The 17,378-nt window shown below is 41.2% G+C and overlaps 1 protein-coding gene across 1 annotated transcript in view; it reads right to left on the reverse strand.

Moving 5' to 3' along the window:
• DGCR2 (DiGeorge syndrome critical region gene 2) overlaps window positions 1-17,378 on the reverse strand; it is an 84,501-nt gene that overhangs the window by 42,041 nt on the left and 25,082 nt on the right. Inside the window, exon 2 of the mRNA XM_054996082.1 lies at window positions 7,439-7,561. Within this exon, the coding sequence (XP_054852057.1) occupies window positions 7,439-7,561 (123 nt within the window). The remainder of the gene's footprint in view (window positions 1-7,438; window positions 7,562-17,378) is intronic.

Here is a 17,378-nt window from a genome sequence, read left to right on the forward strand (position 1 = left end):
GCGGCAGCATTTATGATGTTAACAGAGAATCTAAGTAGCCAAACAGTAATATTGGGATACCTTATACAACTTGAAGAAAACACTGCTGCCGTTTCAAGTGGCAAATCTGTTAATTGTCTATTCCTGTACCCCCACCTGTACCCCAGAATTTTATTCTTAAAAGCAGGAATTAAAGCAGAAAGGAGGGTGTGTGCCGGGTAAATCCTCCTAGTGATTTCTAGCATACAGTTAGAGGGAGCCAGAGGACTTTATCCTTTTAAAGCTAAAGATCAAAGATACAAAACCACGGCTAATGCATGGGGAGAAGGAGCAGCAAAAAAGGAAGAATTTTTGAGTGTCAGGGCTTACATTTAAGCTGGAATTTAATGTAATTTGCTGTTAAAAATAAAAATTGCAAAGTAAGGAGAGATGTGGGAGAGAAAGAGAGTAAAGTAATAAGCAGGACTTAGTGATGACAGCTGAGTACAGACACACTCAGGGCCCCTTAATGATTCTGCCCTACTGCAGAACTTTCAACTCTATCAGAGGCCTCATGTAAAAAGACTGAGATAGTTCTGATTTGGGGAGCAGAGGCAGATGATTCTGTTCAGCCCTTCTGTCCCTGAAATTCAGAGGAATGCTTCACTGTGGGAACCAGCCACTGATTTGCACAACTCCCTAGCCTAAGACAGTCATAATCCATAAAGTGCACTCCACCTCCTTCATGACTTCTGCAACTGATTTGCATCTACATGGCCCTCACTCCCTACACCCTCTCCGGCCTCCCGTACCACCTATATATTTCTGGCCAGTTTCTTCATATCCTCCATGTATCACAATAAAGTTGGTTAGTCTTAAACGTGCTACTGGACTTTTTAACTATAATCCACAGAGCTGGTGCTTTCATCAAGAGCAGTTTTAAAAACCATCCAATTCTTCTGTAATTGGGGTTCGGGGAGGGGGAGGAGAGGTCACAGGCAAACATTTTTATAGAGTTTTGGGGGGGGGGGAGGCTGTCCTCTTCCATTCCCTCTCCCAGTCCTTTGCATTTTTACTGCGATCTGATGGACAACAAAGAAGAATAAGCACTCTAATTACCCAGTTCCTCCCAGCCTTACCAGCACTCACCTGATGACACTCTCCAACAGAAAAACACTGGACAGCCATTGCTACAGGCTGACAGGCAGGTAGGTCGGTGGCAGACGTCTTCCATCTGATGGCGCTAATAAACAGTTTTCCTGCTTTTAACAGCAAGAGTCGAGTCCAGTAGCACCTTAAAGACCAGCAAGATTTTCAAGGCAAAAGCTTTCAAGAATCAAAGCTCCCTTCATCAGATACTCTGAAAATCTTGTTGGTCTCTAAGGTGCTATGGGACTAAAATCTCACTGTTTGACTGCAGACCAACACAGCGACTCACCTGAAACTAGGTTTTAACAAAAATCTTTTTTGTTTTTGGTTCTGGTTTTAACAAATATATTGAATGCCACCCCACTACTGAATTATCTGCAGAAGAATGCAGTTATACCATAAACAAGAGGCTTATCCAGGGCTCAAAAGAACTTTCATATCATCCCATGCAGTAAGGGGAAATCTTCAGTTACCTTGGCTGCTACTATTGTGGTACTATTGCTGTATAGGAGCTTACTTGCCAAGGCCTCCAAATTATCCTGCCTCTATCCTGCCCATTTGATTTATCCCACCATCAGCTAGCATAAAAGATTTTCACAGAGAAGGTGTGCAATGCAGAATACATACTCTATCAGTGTCACTCAGGTAAGGCTGGGCATTTGATTACACGCACATGCAAGGCTCTAATAAATAGTTTTAAAGCTTGATTAGAAACGCAACCACCTCCCACTCCCCGCCCCCAGGATACTTTAAGCGACAGGTCTGATTTTATGTCAGTTACAAAAACACAACTTTATTGCGAAACTATGAAATTAATGTTTTAGCAACTGCAATGACTTATTATAGCCTTTAACAAGAGGCAGTTGTGGGCACTGACTTGTGCCACTGATGGGCTGGCTGTGTTCTTGTTCGTGCTTAGAAATCACCTGTAATTAAAGCAGACTCTAGTAGAAACGGTTTTGTTATGCTACTTGCTAGGTTCTGTCACTGACTGCTGCTGGGCTAAAGGTAAACAAGCAGCCTTCTCTCCTACTCTTGCTAACAACCACCCCATAATAATAAACAAAAGCACACAATGCCACCAACACAACAGCTTTCTTGGTTTCAGAGAATGCTGATGATATATGACAGGCGTGCCAACCCCTGCTGAACAGCAGCAAAGACAGCTCCCCAAATCTCACTTTTATCACCAGCCTGAGGAAGAGAAAGACAATAGAAACACAACCACAAGGTCCCACTGCATGCCTTGAGAGTCTACAGGGACCACCAAAAAGCAAAAATGGCAGGGTTGCCCCCATGGATCCTCAGCACTACCGATCACCAAACTGGGCATCGCACAGAAATTCTGGTCTTGCAGCAGTAAGAACGGCTGGCTGGCACTTTGTCTAGATCCATTCTCCAGGGAAAGCTCAGAACAAGCCATATCATCTACTTAAGATTTTATGACCTCCTGCCTCATTTTGCTCCAAATGCCAGTGAACCCATCAGGAGACTACTGAAGAACAGCACTGTGCAAAGGTGCTGCTCCTTTAAGATTCCTACTCCTGAGAGAGGAGGCAGACCAGTTACACTTTTCCTCTTTTGGCTATGAGAAGATTTCATGATGCAATTAGAAGAATAGCTTGCTGTTTGTGCGCACACACACACACAGGAATTCTTGACCTCATAGAATAGTTGGACATGATCAAATCCATGAGAACTGAACAACATCCTAACCTTACAAAAAGGAATGCTTCTCCTCCCCTCAAACTCCACTACTTTTGGTAAGGAGGATCTCAACATGCTAAAAAATGCAACATAAAATATGTATCCTAAAACTGCTGTTATGTTTTCTCTGCAGTCTTCAAAACAGTATTTAATCCTTTTTAAGTTCAGTAATTATTTCCATTCCCCATTTCTTGTTTTTTTTCCTATGATTAATCTTTTGAAGAGTTACTGAGATTTATCTCTTGGGTACTGCTTAACATTGCTTCTACATCCAAGCTTTCAGGCCTGCATATTTTTCATACACTCACTTTACACATTTTCTACACTGTTTTGTAGATCAGAGAAAACAGGACAAGAAATTTATCTTTCAGAATTCATGAGTAAATACGACTCACTTTGATACAGGCATCTCTCAGCTCAGCCTCCCCTAACTACCTCCGCTTCTCTTCCTTGTAACATGGTCTTCTGTCAAGCGTGCTGAAGCTCTCTTGTTCCTAGCCTCCTTTACTTAGTTATAGACATACCTGTAATCAGGAGGCCTAGAAACAGTTGGTTCATTACAAATTAGCCCCATATTCTATATGGCAAACAGAGCGCTCCATCTTTATCAAAAGAAAACTCAAAATGGCCAAAGGAATGGAAAAGGGGAGGGGGGGAACCAGCTAGCAACACACACACACCCCTATGACAGTGTGCCTCTTGCAAGGTTTTTTCTGATTACTAAACACTATGCGGCAGATTCCCTTCCTCTCAAGCCCTCACTCGCCGTTCTAGTCTAACAGCTTAAGGTGAACAGAGTTTTTAAAAAATAATGAAGCAACTAAACATGATAGAGATTTCCACAGGCTCATTATGAAACATGAATCATTGAACGGTCTTTAGTCTTAGAAGCACATAAACACAAACCACCACCAAGGTCAGGTTTCTGCTTCTGTTGAAACTACCTGGCTATAAAGCTGCAGGAAAGGGCACTGACCTCTTCAGGCAAAGCAGCACACAAGTAGCTGTGAAGAGCCAAATTGCACTTAGACCAACACTGAAACGAGAGGTAGAAACTCTTGGGGTTTTCCTATCTAGAATTTGCTTGCAAGGCATCCAGTTAATATTAACTTAAAAGGATTTTTATTATGGTGCTGTAAGATTTCCTAGCATCTGGCAATTTTTGTTTCTATACTAGAATAGACAGAGCCAGGATTCAAAAAGCCATTTTAGCCAAAGCCGAGAGTGTGTGCCAGGAAAGTGCTGGTTCTTCTCTTTGATGAGCTGGATTCCCCTATCACATCACCAAGTGCTTTGTTAAGAGGGGTCTGCTTCTTGCCCCATGGGCATACAGGACCACTTGCACAGAGTTTCTAAACTTGGCCTATGGGTAACTTTGAAAAGGGGATAGGGCAGCAGTGCTCTTCAGCCTCACCTCTTTCCCACCTCTCCTTCTTCAACTAGGCTGCTGTAATGGAACAAGCGAGGGGCAAGTCCCAGCCAGGTTTTCCAACTGGGAGTGAATGTGTAAAGTACTGGTGAAAGACAGGAGTAAAGAACTGGTCTCTCCAAGCCTCCTATATCTATCAAACCTGACATCTGGTCAAGTTTTAAAAAGAAATATCCAGGATGAAGTCAAAATGCAAAGAACTGCATTAAACAAAAACAACTGAACAGCAAGGAATCCCATCTCTGCCTGCCACAAAGGGAAACAGAGGCCTTCATCTATACATGCAACAAAATTAAGTGGTAGAATAGGTCATACCATGTCATATTGCAGGAGGAGGGTGCCTATTCTGAATGTTCTTCCATAGGGGGGAAAATTTCCATTAATTAAGTTCAGGGAGAAAAGTTTTAGCCTTGCCATCTGTATGCTGTGGTTGTTTTCCCCACTCACAGGGAATTATTAATGCAGAGGAGCTTTGAAGAAGATGTAATGCTGCAACCTGCCTTCTGAAGTGGTACAATCCATTCTACCATCCTGTGTGCGTGAACCACCTCAGTGTGCCACCTGTTTAGACCAGGCCACAGTAGCTTTCACTGAAGGAATAAGCAGACATCTATGTTTTATAATCACAAAGGGAGGGAAAAGACACACAAGGTTCTCAAGATAACACCCAACTGCAGGAGATCAGCACTCATACTTCTTGTACAAGAGTCCCAGCTATAAAACTTGTCTTGCTTCTAGCTTGATCATGCTGATGCAAGGACAACAACTACAAACTACAAATTAGTTACACATTAATGCATCAACCACAAAGTCCAATTTGAATCTGCCTAACAACTAGATGCAATTTGGAAGTGAAAGAAGAACAAGATGCTTGGAATTCTGAAGGAAGACACACGAATTAACATCTCTCACTTCATATTTCTCCTTTGTTTCAAATTTCTATAGTCTACGCTGTGTGGCTTATTAGATGCCTTATTGACTGCATTATCTTACACGCTGCGTCCACTTTGAGTCTCAGTGAGTAAGACTATAAAATATAAAAATAAAATAAATAAAATGTGGCTGAGAGTTTATGGAGATGGAGGATTGAAATCCCAGGAAGACCTCTCCCCAAAACACAGAACAGAATAACTTTCCACTCTAGAAATCCGTAGAGTGCACAGGCTTTTACCTGAAATGCAACAAAAGATGTAAGGGGAGGAGGTGGTTCTCTTAAGTTTGGAGCACATATAAAATATGCCTCTTGAAACAAATGTTAAAAGCATGGGAACTGAATAAAAATCAATTAAAACTCTGTTTTAAAAAATAACTAAATGAACACCGTCAATTTCTGTCAGATCCCTATCATGAGCTGGAGGGCTATTGCAAACTTGCATATTTTAAACAGTGAGCAATCACCATCTTGTAATAATATAGATTAAAGCACATTATACTAATCAATACTAAGCTAATATATAGTGACAGCTTGTATTCTAGGTGAATTTTTAAACTTTTCATGAACTGTCTGTGCATTTTTTTAGAGTGTTAGGTAACTAAAACAGGTGCGCTTTAATCTTTTGACAGCTAATTAAAAATAGTGGACTCCATCTAGATTGTTTTTTATCAGAGACCGGACCAATAGTAATCTAGTATCTTAACTCTTCTTGTCATTTGGCTTTGTTTTGCAAGTTAGCTATAATGTCATTTTTGGCTAATTAGACGGTTATACAATAGAAATTATGCATATTCAACGAAGCATTAAACAAATCATAGTTTTCTTATGCTATTACGTGAAAAGAGCTTAGATATTTGCATATGATAACCTATAAAATATGCTAATCTAGATAATGAGTTAGCGTTCTGATTGGAAGAGATCTCATGCAGATTAGGTGAGATTCTTCTCTTTGCAATGTAGGCGAATGCATTTCGTAAGAACTTTGATTATTTTTAAACTTAAGAGTTAGTTAGGAAATGTTAGCAAATTTAATTCTGATTGCCTTTCTGTGTTCTATTTTTATAGGACATATTAATAATCATATATGTTTAATTACTTGCTTCATTAAAAAAACAGTGTATTTTCAATAAAAGAAATAAACTCTAACAGGTGTCTGAGTACTTTGATTAGAAGCGGTAAAGCAATAAAGAACCTTTTACAAATAAATGTACAAATAAGCAAATGGTTCAAAGAATAATGTTGCTTGACAGGTCTTGAACTAATTGCTGAACACTATCCAAAGGAAAAGATAAATCTTTCCTTTGGAGTAGTGGAAGCTTAGTTCAGACACAGGCAAGGGAGCCTGTTACAACCACACAATTTTCATGAGCATGGAGGGTAAACTACAGCTGGTGAATACTATTGCAAAATGGCAACTGAAGACCTATCCGAGTGTGCTCTCTTTCTCTTAAGAAGCAAATGGGACTCCCAATCAGGTTGTGGACAAATTATCAGTTATCTGCTTCATGTTCAATTTTTGACATCATACCACATTCAGCCACATCTCTTTAGACACAAGGGACAGAAACCTGGGCCTCTGGAATCCTGATGAACTTGTAGCATGCAAAAAAACCATCTTCAAGAGATGTATGTTACCTAAAATCAAATTAGGATTTCAGCTACACTGAATGGGATAGCAAAGCTAAACCAAGGGTCAAGTACTGCACACAGAACGCATCTATTACTTGCAGAAGAGATGTTTTATACCGTATGCCAGAGTGTTGTGTGAGAAAAGCAAAGAAAATCCAAATATGTTGCACAAACTGTTTTGTACAAGCAGTAGCATGGAAGGTGCTGCAGAACTTGTCCATTACAGCACTGTCTGATCTCCTGCGCAGGCATTTGTGGAACAGTGCCAGGAGTTCTTTTGCTTAATGGCTCTTGGCTCCAACTCACTTTACTAACATCAATGCAATCAGATAACTTACAGTATTCTTCGTGGTCTCTGGACAGCACATGTTCCTTTGCATGCGAAGGATGTCCAATTTAGTCCCCTGCATCTCCAAGTAGCAGCTGTTGCAAAAAGACATTTCTCCAACCAAGTCCCTGAAGAGCTACACCAGTCAGAGTACATAATGCTGAGCAAGATGGAACCCTGGTCTGACTTTGTATAAAACAGCTTCATATATTCAACACACATACACAGTTCTCAGATAATCACTTCCTCACAAAATGTTCATGGGACTTAAGCAGAGAACACAATTTATTTTAGGAATACTTACTCGGACAGTCAACTTCATCACTCTCATCCTCACAGGTGGGCCATCCATCGCACTGCCAGTTCAGGGGGATGCACTGGATCGAACCACTGCGGCAAGCAAATTGCCCTGGTACGCAGCGCAGCTCTGCATGACAAAAAAAAGCAAGTTTTGTTTGAAAGAGGTGTCAAACAAAATCTCAATAGACCTACTTGGAAACTTCAAAGGATTACAACACTATACAACCAGTAAGTTCTGTCAAATGAATACATCCCCTTAAAATGGTTTACACATCTATGTTTTTGAAGAAGAAATAACGTGTTCAAGACTCAACATGTAACCACCTGTAAAAGGTTGTGTCAAATTTTGTAAACACAGAACAAATAAAAAGCTTTGAAAACGGGTGTGGCTCTACCAACGCCGACTACTTGCTTAGTCAGACGCTTGAGACGTCAGGCTGCTTCTCACAATGCACTTTCAATCCCTGCTAACAGCACCCAGCTTTCCTTAAGGATGGGCTAGTATGAGCAGCCACAGCCAACCATTACTCTTACAAATTAGGGAGCCCCTAGCTTGAATCTTGCCTCTGCCATACTAGAGAGAGCCTCAGACAAGCTATCCTCTCCCAGCTTCAGCTTCTCCATCTACAATATGGATTACACCCCCCCCCCCACACACACACACAGAGTAGATGAGCCAGGACAACAAGACAATGTTGAAAATAGGCTAATAGTCAACATAAAATGCTTCTTAAGCCGTCATCTGTGCAATCAACACCAATTTCCATAGCCACAGTAGCTAGGAAAGTGGCCTCTTTTATATAAAAATAAGGTATATATTATCATTCCCTCCCTGCAATGTTGACTAATAATGAAAACATTTAAATGGTAAGGCTGGAAAATGCTCTGCCAAAGGCCCATTGGGAAGAGAGTGAGGAATAGTCCTGCATTTTTAGGCTTGGGTTAAGAGTCTTTCCTAGCCTATTATGAATGCACCAGAAATGTGAAGGACTAAGGGGGGGGTGGAAATATTTGGGAGGATGCAAAGTATTTTTTAGGCTTTTCTCCCCAGCACTCTCTCCTCCCCCACTCCCCGCACTGATTTTTCAAAAACAACAACAACAACAACAACTCTGGACATTTGGGGGAATACTGAAATAAATTGGTACAATGTATTTCCTCTTTTAGAAAGAGTGGAATACTTCAAAGCAGTATAGGAATATTTTTAAGTAAGACAAACTATAGCATTAGGTAACAATAAATTTTGTCTATAATACAGACAAGGAGTTGTTCGTTGTTTAAATATTATTTTGTCCACAATTAATATAGTATAATGTGTCTGCTGATAACGTTAGTGTTCAATGTTATAAAGTTTAACTCAACATTCAAAAATGCTGCTGTGACAGTAGGAGACATTACCTCCCCAAATAACTTCCTTTTATTTAAAAAACTGTGTTTGCTATTTTCCAACTTCCATTTTTTTCCTCTCTCTGAAATGGCAAGGAGTAAGATACATTTGTTTAAGTTGTCTGGAATGCAGCAGTTTGCAGCTCTCCTTCTCTCTAATGCTGGGTACATTTGCAGTTTTGTTTGTAGAAAAGCAAGGTATTTATAATTTTTAATTCCATAAACATGCCAAGTAGTATGCAAACTTATAAATGATGCATTTTATATTTTTAACCCTTCAAGGAAAAAACCAGGCTACAATACTTGGGAATTGGGGTCAAAATGACCTCAATTTACAGCCCACAAAATGGAAACCTGATAGTTCTCTCAATCATGGCATAAGCTACTAATAAAAAAAATCAGGCCTCAAGAATAACTTTCTTCAGCAATGCAGGACAAAAACTATAAAATCTGGAATCGGAGGTCAAAATTACCCCTCACTGAAAACATTAAATCCTCACAGAAATGTAAGTGGGGTAAAATTGACCCCCCACCCCTTTTAAAGAACAAGACATTTTAAAGAAAGCAATAATTTTTAACAGTTGTAACTGCTAGCCTTCTTGTAACCTGCCATCAGGCTGCACCTGTTAGAGCCTTACAATTAAGAGCTCTTCCTGAATAACAAAGGGAAACCGTTTAATGGACAGATGGCTAGGGGGCATCTAAAGTTCCAGGATGAATGGCTCCTTCAAGTCTGGAAAATGTGAAGAAGTTCAGAGGATGCCTACAAACATTCCCAGGCTTGGCTTTCAGGGGGATACAATGACCCCGTTTTCCAAAATTGGGGTACATTTTAATTTGAGCTTTTCTATGTGTCTGTGGACATAAGGGAAGCTTTGAGAGAGTGCAAACACAGGACTCTTACCTGTTCCTACCATATACACAACAATTCAGACGGCAAAGAGCGGTTTCCTTGGGGGTCACTGCGACTCCCAATTCCAAAAGTAGCGTAAAACCCCAAAGCCAAAGGTGTGATATTTTTACACAGCAAAAGTCTATGGATATAAATTATGGAGAGAAATTTTAGTTTCCACTATTTGCTCCACCTTCCTATAAAATGGAGATAAGGTGTTGGTTCATTTATTCATACGTGGAAACAGCACTAATCATTTTCCAATATTTGTTGGGGTCACTAGAACCCCTATTTACAATTATGCAAAGTACTTTCACTTTCAAGCCAAGTCTATCAGGGGCCAGAATGACCCCATTTACACTTCTGATGAACCTCACACTTTAAAAAGAAAGGAAGTGTGGAGGGAAGAGAGAGACTTCAGGGCCCTGGCATTCATTGAGGAGAAGGCATAACAGGAGAGTGATGTCTATAGAAAGTTTTAAATGGGTAAACCAATTTTTTTTCAATGATTTTTGGGGTCAAAATAACCTCCATTTCCTTGGGAGGGATAAAGCAGTACGATACATTTAGGTTTGATAAGGAAGTGCTGCATATATTTCCATTCCCGCTCCCCCACCCCGACCCCATACACACACCAATTTTTTTCCCAAGGTTTGTTCCCCAACCCAATGGCGTCAAAATTTCTGTAGAAAGCATGACCTTTGGAACATACAGCCAGATCCTAGTTTACTCAGAATTTATGCCAAAGGGATCTTCTGTAAAAATACCCTTAGAATTGCAACCTGTGGATATAGCTGTGAGGCACAAACTAAAACTACGCAGGGTTGTACTTGAATGAAAGCCGCCCCAAGAACTCTACATACATCAGCTTCATCTTCTTGATAGAAGAAAAGCAAGACAGAAACACAGTCAAAAGTTACACTTCCCTGCACCATCTATGAATTTCTGCCTCCCCCTTAAGTACTTTCCAATGGATGACTAACCAAAGATCAAGCTATAACCATTAAAATAGATTCAAAATAATTATTTATTATAAAGTGTACACAATAATAAAATTAAAACCAAGGCTGTGAATGTCAGGCTGCATAGGAGGAAGGCCCTTGGGCCAAAATATGTATGGTCTTGTGTTGGTCATTTGACATGATTATCAACTGTATTTGGAGAATGTTACAGCTTATCTAAAGCTTTCCTGTGCAGCTTGATATTCATGCCTTTTTTAATATATAAATGTATAATAAATGTATAATAAACATTTATTTTGAATATATTTTAATGGTTATACCATGACACTTGTAGCATCTACAGTATATTTCGGGTTGAGTTGTGGGTGTGTGTCCCCCATTCTCTTTGCTGACGAACCAAAGACACAGCCTTAACTGGTGAAAAGGCAAAATATGAAAAATGAAAGAAAAGGAATAACTCCCAGGCTAAAACTCCCAGTAGTGGGTTCTCCCCACCACTGCACCTTGTTAATTTGTTTTATTATTTGTATATTGATTTTAGTTTTTGTTTTTATCAATTTTAACTGTTCACCGCCCAGAGCCCCTGGGGATGGGCGGTATATAAATCGAATAAATAAATAAATAAATAAATAAATAAATAAATAAATAAATAAATAAATAAATAAATAAATAAAATATAGACCTGTCAACACTACAGGTACAGGCTGGCCCCTAACTAAATAGTCATATGGACAATATGGTTAACAGTAGCTCTGCCCCTCGGTTTGCTTCCGAAACTGTGTACTGCAAGTCATTCCTACATTAACCGATCCAATAAAATGCCACATGAATCTCAAAGAGAGAGAGAAAGAAAGCTTCTGCATACTTACTGCAGCAGATATGCCTGCCAAAACCTGTTTCTGACAGCACTGGGGACTCCATTACATTCTCTAAAACCAACAGAACGGCAACTAAGCTATACTGCACAGCTTGCTTCCATGACTTTGTGCTAAAAGTTTAAAATATCAGGAATCCTAAACACAAATTCAACCACAACAAAAAATAAACTCGACTTGACTTGCAAATTCAATCTCCTTATTACAAAATATTATTTTTAATCAACATGCATCGTGACTGCTGAGAACAATTGTCTGGAGACAGATTTGTAGCAGCTCAAGTGACAGACAGCGATCATTATCAGCAGGACTGCCTTCTCAGTTCCACAGTGGTCTGGCTCTTTGCAGTCTGAAATCAATTAAGGTTTGGAGCAAGGATACAGCCATCTCTTGACGCTTTAAGGCATTAATAGGACTAGTCTCCAAAGTCAACAAAAGAGTTACCCAAACAGGCATGAGTCAAATGCAGATTACATTTCATCAGCTTCCACAAACAGCAAAAGAATGCAAAGTTCCCCCTTTTCACACATGCAATCCTAGGTTTATGAGACAAGAGAGAACTGAATATTCTATGAGTGGGTATATGTTTCACACTGAAAAATTATTCCTACTGTGGCATAACTGCTCTACAAGTTAATAGCGCCAACTGCTTCAAAATTAAAATTGGTTTTAAGGGTCTTTTAAATTTCAAACTACATGCATACAGGGCCAGTGTGGTGGTTAGATTTTCAGATAGATCTGGGAAACCCAGGATTGAATCCCCAGGAAAGCTTGCTGGATGACCCTGGGCCAGTCACACACCCTCAGCCTAACGTACCTCACAAGGCTGCTCTGAGGCAAGCAGAACAATGTAAGCTGCTTTGGGTCCCCGCCGGGGAGAAATATGGGTTATAAATGAGGCAAACAAATAAATACCAAATGTAATGGGGGAACAACAACAGAAAATCAAAACATAGGAAAACCTAAAAACAGGGGTGAGGGAAGTCAGTGCAGACAAATAAGGAGTTTATTGGTATTACAGAGTGCTTTGCCTCAGACCATAAAACCACCTCAAGCCAAAGCTAGGAAATAAAAATAAGCCTATCCTCCGCCCACTCACAAGAATCCTTCAGGTCACAAATCAGCTAAGAACTCAGACCTGCTAGACTACCACACAAGACAATGTATGTTACAGCTAGACTTTGACCCACTCGCTATTTTTCCCCCAGAGTTATCACAACATATGATACAACACAAAACACGTCATCACGAAGCAAAACTGAAAATGGTAGCTCTCCACAGCCAAGAGAGAGAGAGAATGTTAAACTCTGAGATCAAGGTCTCTGTAAATAACACCGGTGGGGAGGGCGAACACTTCATTCAGAGCTTAAGAATGTCCAATCCATGTTCAAGGCTCTTCTCTGTACACTGGGGGGGGGGGGGTCAAATAACTTCTGAATTAAAACACTTTACCATTCATGTTTACAGGAATCATGCAGCCAAACTATGGCACAGAAACCAAAGTTGAAACTACACACACATCACAGTTGTCAGGAACAGGGCAAGTACATTTAAATCTCTTCCTTGTAAAATAATAATAATAATAATAAAAGTTCCCCAAGGGAGGCCATGAAGAGATTTGACTCTTACTTGGCCGTAGCTTGGAGGGAGATTACTCGGTGCAGAGACCGACATTCTGCCTCTGTCACCAGCCTGAAGACTAAGGTCCCCACTGGAAAATGACACCTCCCAATCAGGAAGGACACCTGGATAAGTGAAAGACCAGCCTGATGCCTGCGATCAGCCAGAGAAGAAGTAGACACAGAGAACTTGTTTCCCCTGTAATGTTTCCCACCCCGGCATCTGCCAGGTGGCCCTCACTTCCAACCTGTGAAACCATCCCACAAGCAAGCAAGACTCAACTCTCTTCCGAAGGGGGGTAGTTTTGCTGAAGGAAACCCATCCTTCCTAACAGGGATCCCTCACTACTCCCCAACTCTCTCGTAAGAGCTTTGGGGGGGGTGTCACTGCCACCTCCTGGTTTTTACCACCACCCCCGTTCCAGCTTGTTGCCAGAGCAGCAGCAAATGGGGCTGTTCATTAAAACTGGCAGCTTGACAAAACTCACAGGCAGGAATCCAGGCAGTCTCTTTATCTCTTAAACAAATATGAACTTTATTCTACTATCAGCATCTTTAGACAGTATACAGGCTACAGAAGGTATGGTGCAGAGACTAATAAAGAAAATGAAAGAGAAATATTTCTAACCTAGCGTGGAAACTATAGCACCTGGCACTGCTCATCCTTCCCACTTGGAAGATATAGATGGATGTATGCATGAAAAAGATGCTTTCCAGCTGTCACTCACATGGACATGCTCCTCCTCCCTCCCTCCCTCCCTCCCACACACAAGCTCCTTTTGAATCTCCCCCCCCCATGTGTAGAAGGTTCTAACCGGTCTGGGTCCTGACTGCAGAAGCCCACCAGAACTCTGCAGTCAGTAGGCAGGTGCTTGCACATCAGAGGGATTTCTTATCTTCTCAACAGGATACAAAAATATTTATTTACAGCCCAGCTTTCTTGTTGAGACTCAAGGCAGATTACAAAATATAAAACCATGCAATGAGATGGTAGAAGACATCCAACAACCAATGCAATAGGATGAGAATTATGAAACTGGAACTAACAGGAGACATGGAATATTTTGTACTCATATTGAAGCTTGTCTGTAAATGCAAAGCAAGAAACAGCTTCATTTGTGCCAACAAAGAAATGGCTAGCCAGCTGTGCCAGTACCGTTTCACAAACCTCAGAAACATCCTAGCATTGTATGCTAATATGACCACACAAGCTGTTCAAACCAGGCAACAGCTGCTAAGGTTGGAAAGTCTCAGAGTTTAATCTGAAGGTCTGAGACTCCTTCTCAGGATCTACAAGAAAGGGAGTTAGAGCTAAGAGTAGCCAGACTCAAGGAAGCAGGCTGTTCCCCACCCAGTATAAGTGATTTTGCTCTTCTCTCCATCTCATAGCAACCAGGTTCCACCCACAAGTCATCAGGCAAGGTAGACTGCATCCTGACCCACCAGATGATACTCCAGATCTGCTATGGCTCAGTAGCAGATCACACACTTTGCAAGTAGAAAGTCAAACAAACATGTGAACCTGCCATATACTAAGTCAAACCTTTGATCAGTACTGACCTTGATCAAGGTCAGTATTGTCTACTCTGACCAGCAGCAGTTCACTTTCCCATCACCTACTACCTCATCTTTTTCATCTTAACTGGAGATGCCACTAATTGGATCAGGGAGCTTTTTCATGCATATGCATCCCTCAAGTTCAACACCATGGCCCCTCTCACAAACTCCCAACTTCAACACTTGACATTCCCCCATTAAACAATCTCAGATAGCAGATACAGGAAACAACCTTTGTTGCCCAAGTTCTTGGAGATCTGCTGCCAGTCAAGAGTACACCAAAAGAGACACCAGAAAGTGAACCGTGCGAATTATATTATCAGTGAATAGACAAGTGCTACGTTATATCATATATCATAACATGTGTTTCCAAAAAAGTTCGCACATAACACGTTTGGAAACACATGTTATGATATATGATATAACGTAGCACTTGTCTATTCACTGATAATATAATTCGCACGGTTCACTTTCTGGTGTCTCTTTTGGTGTACTTCCTCGAGCCTTTTGTTTTGTAACTCTCTAGAGGAAGGCTTTCCTGCTTTTTGCGGCCAGTCAAGAGTAGACAAAATGCTACTATTGGTCTGGCCATATATAAAGCAGCTTCATACATCCCCTGCCATCTACTATTAGAATCCACCCCCACCCAAGTCCTCAATTCTCAAAACTTTTGGCTTCTGAATACCTCATATGTGCTGATGTGAGCAGGAAGAAATGCACCCCCAATGCAAAAGAGATTTAATGAAAGCCATCACATTTCTACTTCAGGAACAGCAGTGGTTTGGTTGTAATTAAATAAATGGCATGGAGGGAGCTTCTAAATTAGAATCCATCCACTACATTTTTCAAGTACTTGCCACTCACGTTCTGGGAAGCCAGACAGCTATTTTACTTACTTGCAGCCATTTAAAATATTAATGTGCATTGGACAGGAGAACCAAAGACCCTCTATTTTTAATATATATAAGCTGCGTGTGCAGGACATAAATCTCTAGCTTTTAACAATAGAAAAATCTATAGCCGATATGCAGAGACAAAAGTGTGAGCATGAAAAAGAGTGCAGCACCAACAGGCAGTTTATGCATGAACTTACCCATGCAGAGACTACATGGCACAGCATCTCATTTTTTAAATATTTGGCCCATGTGTGCCAGTCCCTCTGCATACATCTCTGACATGCTAGTGATCTACAGCCTAGAAACAAGCCACTCTGATGTGCTAGCAGTGCACCTCTCCAGAGAAACACACTTTGAAGCAGACTCTGAGCTCCAGGAGATCTTGCATGGACAAAATACTTGCCCCTCTTTCATAAATCATTCCTTAGAAGTTTTAAGATCAATGGTTAAGAAGAGATAAGGGCTGAAATGTACAAAGCATGGCGGAATGCTGACTCAAACACAAAGACTAGCATCACATAAAAGCCATCAGTGGCACTGAAATGCATATGCAACTGGTCTTCAGCTCCTAAGCACATTCCACGCTAAACTAAGCTAGGTTCCCAAGGTATGAACAGTGCCCTTTTCCCTTTGGTTTCTTTTTGAAGGTAGGGTATGAAAGGGAGCTCCAATATAAAGAGGAAGAGTGTTTCTTAATCTCAGTTAACATTGAAGAAGAAATTTTGGAATGCTGCAGCTCTCCCTCCTTGTATGATATGCTGCACGGGACAAGATACCCTAATCAATACAACTGTCAGGCATGACCCCACAGCAAGCTGTCCAGTGGCTGCATTCCTCAGCTTGCATGATCAGAGCATGGCAAAAGCACCCATCACAGCATTAGGAAAACACAAAAAGTCTCTCGGTCAGGGATCAGTAGCAAAATAGATTGGCAGGCCACAGAGGATAGCACTGGGGAACTCTGCCACTTAATCCCAACATAGCCGCTTAAGAAACAGACAACTGTTCAAGCCAGGCCAACAGAGCTGTAGAGTGGAAAGCCCAAACTGAAAGAAGGAGAAACGTCCACGGGGGGGGGGGGGGCACACTCTACTGGAATATCTTTAGGGGGAAGACTACACTGAAAGGACAGTCTGGCTTCAACCATCTGGAACAACAATAAGCAATGAAGTAAGCACACTCCCATGAAACAATGCAAATGGGATGCTCAGAGACCAGCAAGCAACAGCTGAAGGCTCAGGCTGTATCCTCTGAAGACACCGTGCTGTGTGCATTACAGCAATTAAGAATATAGGAATTTTGCTCTCTCTTTACAGCCTGGGTCCCCCAACCATGCAAACCTTTGGAATTCTGCCACAGGATGGTGGCCACGACCACAAAATAGTGGCCACAAGACACAGAACAGGATGCACAAAGAGAAAGCCCAAGTGCAGAAGACAAGCGGAGCAGTTTTTAAAAATACAATGGGAAAGAAAAATGTGAAAGAAAGAAAAAAAGCACTGTGGTAGCAGCTGCCACAGTAGCAACATTTTAATCTGCATAGCTAATCAGATCTCCCATGGCCAATCAGAAACCCTACCGGGCACAAGCCCCACCCAGACCCACCCACTTTCTAAAAGCCCTTGGCAAGTGCCAGGAAAAGTATCAGCAGGCACCATGGCACCCACAGTACCATACTGGGGACCCAACTTAGCAAAACAGGATGCCAGGGAGGAGGAAAAACAATGACACGTGCAGCTTGGGAGCATATGCGAATG

This window comes from Eublepharis macularius, chromosome 13 (assembly GCF_028583425.1).
Source record: "Eublepharis macularius isolate TG4126 chromosome 13, MPM_Emac_v1.0, whole genome shotgun sequence".
NCBI lineage: Eukaryota > Metazoa > Chordata > Lepidosauria > Squamata > Eublepharidae > Eublepharis > Eublepharis macularius.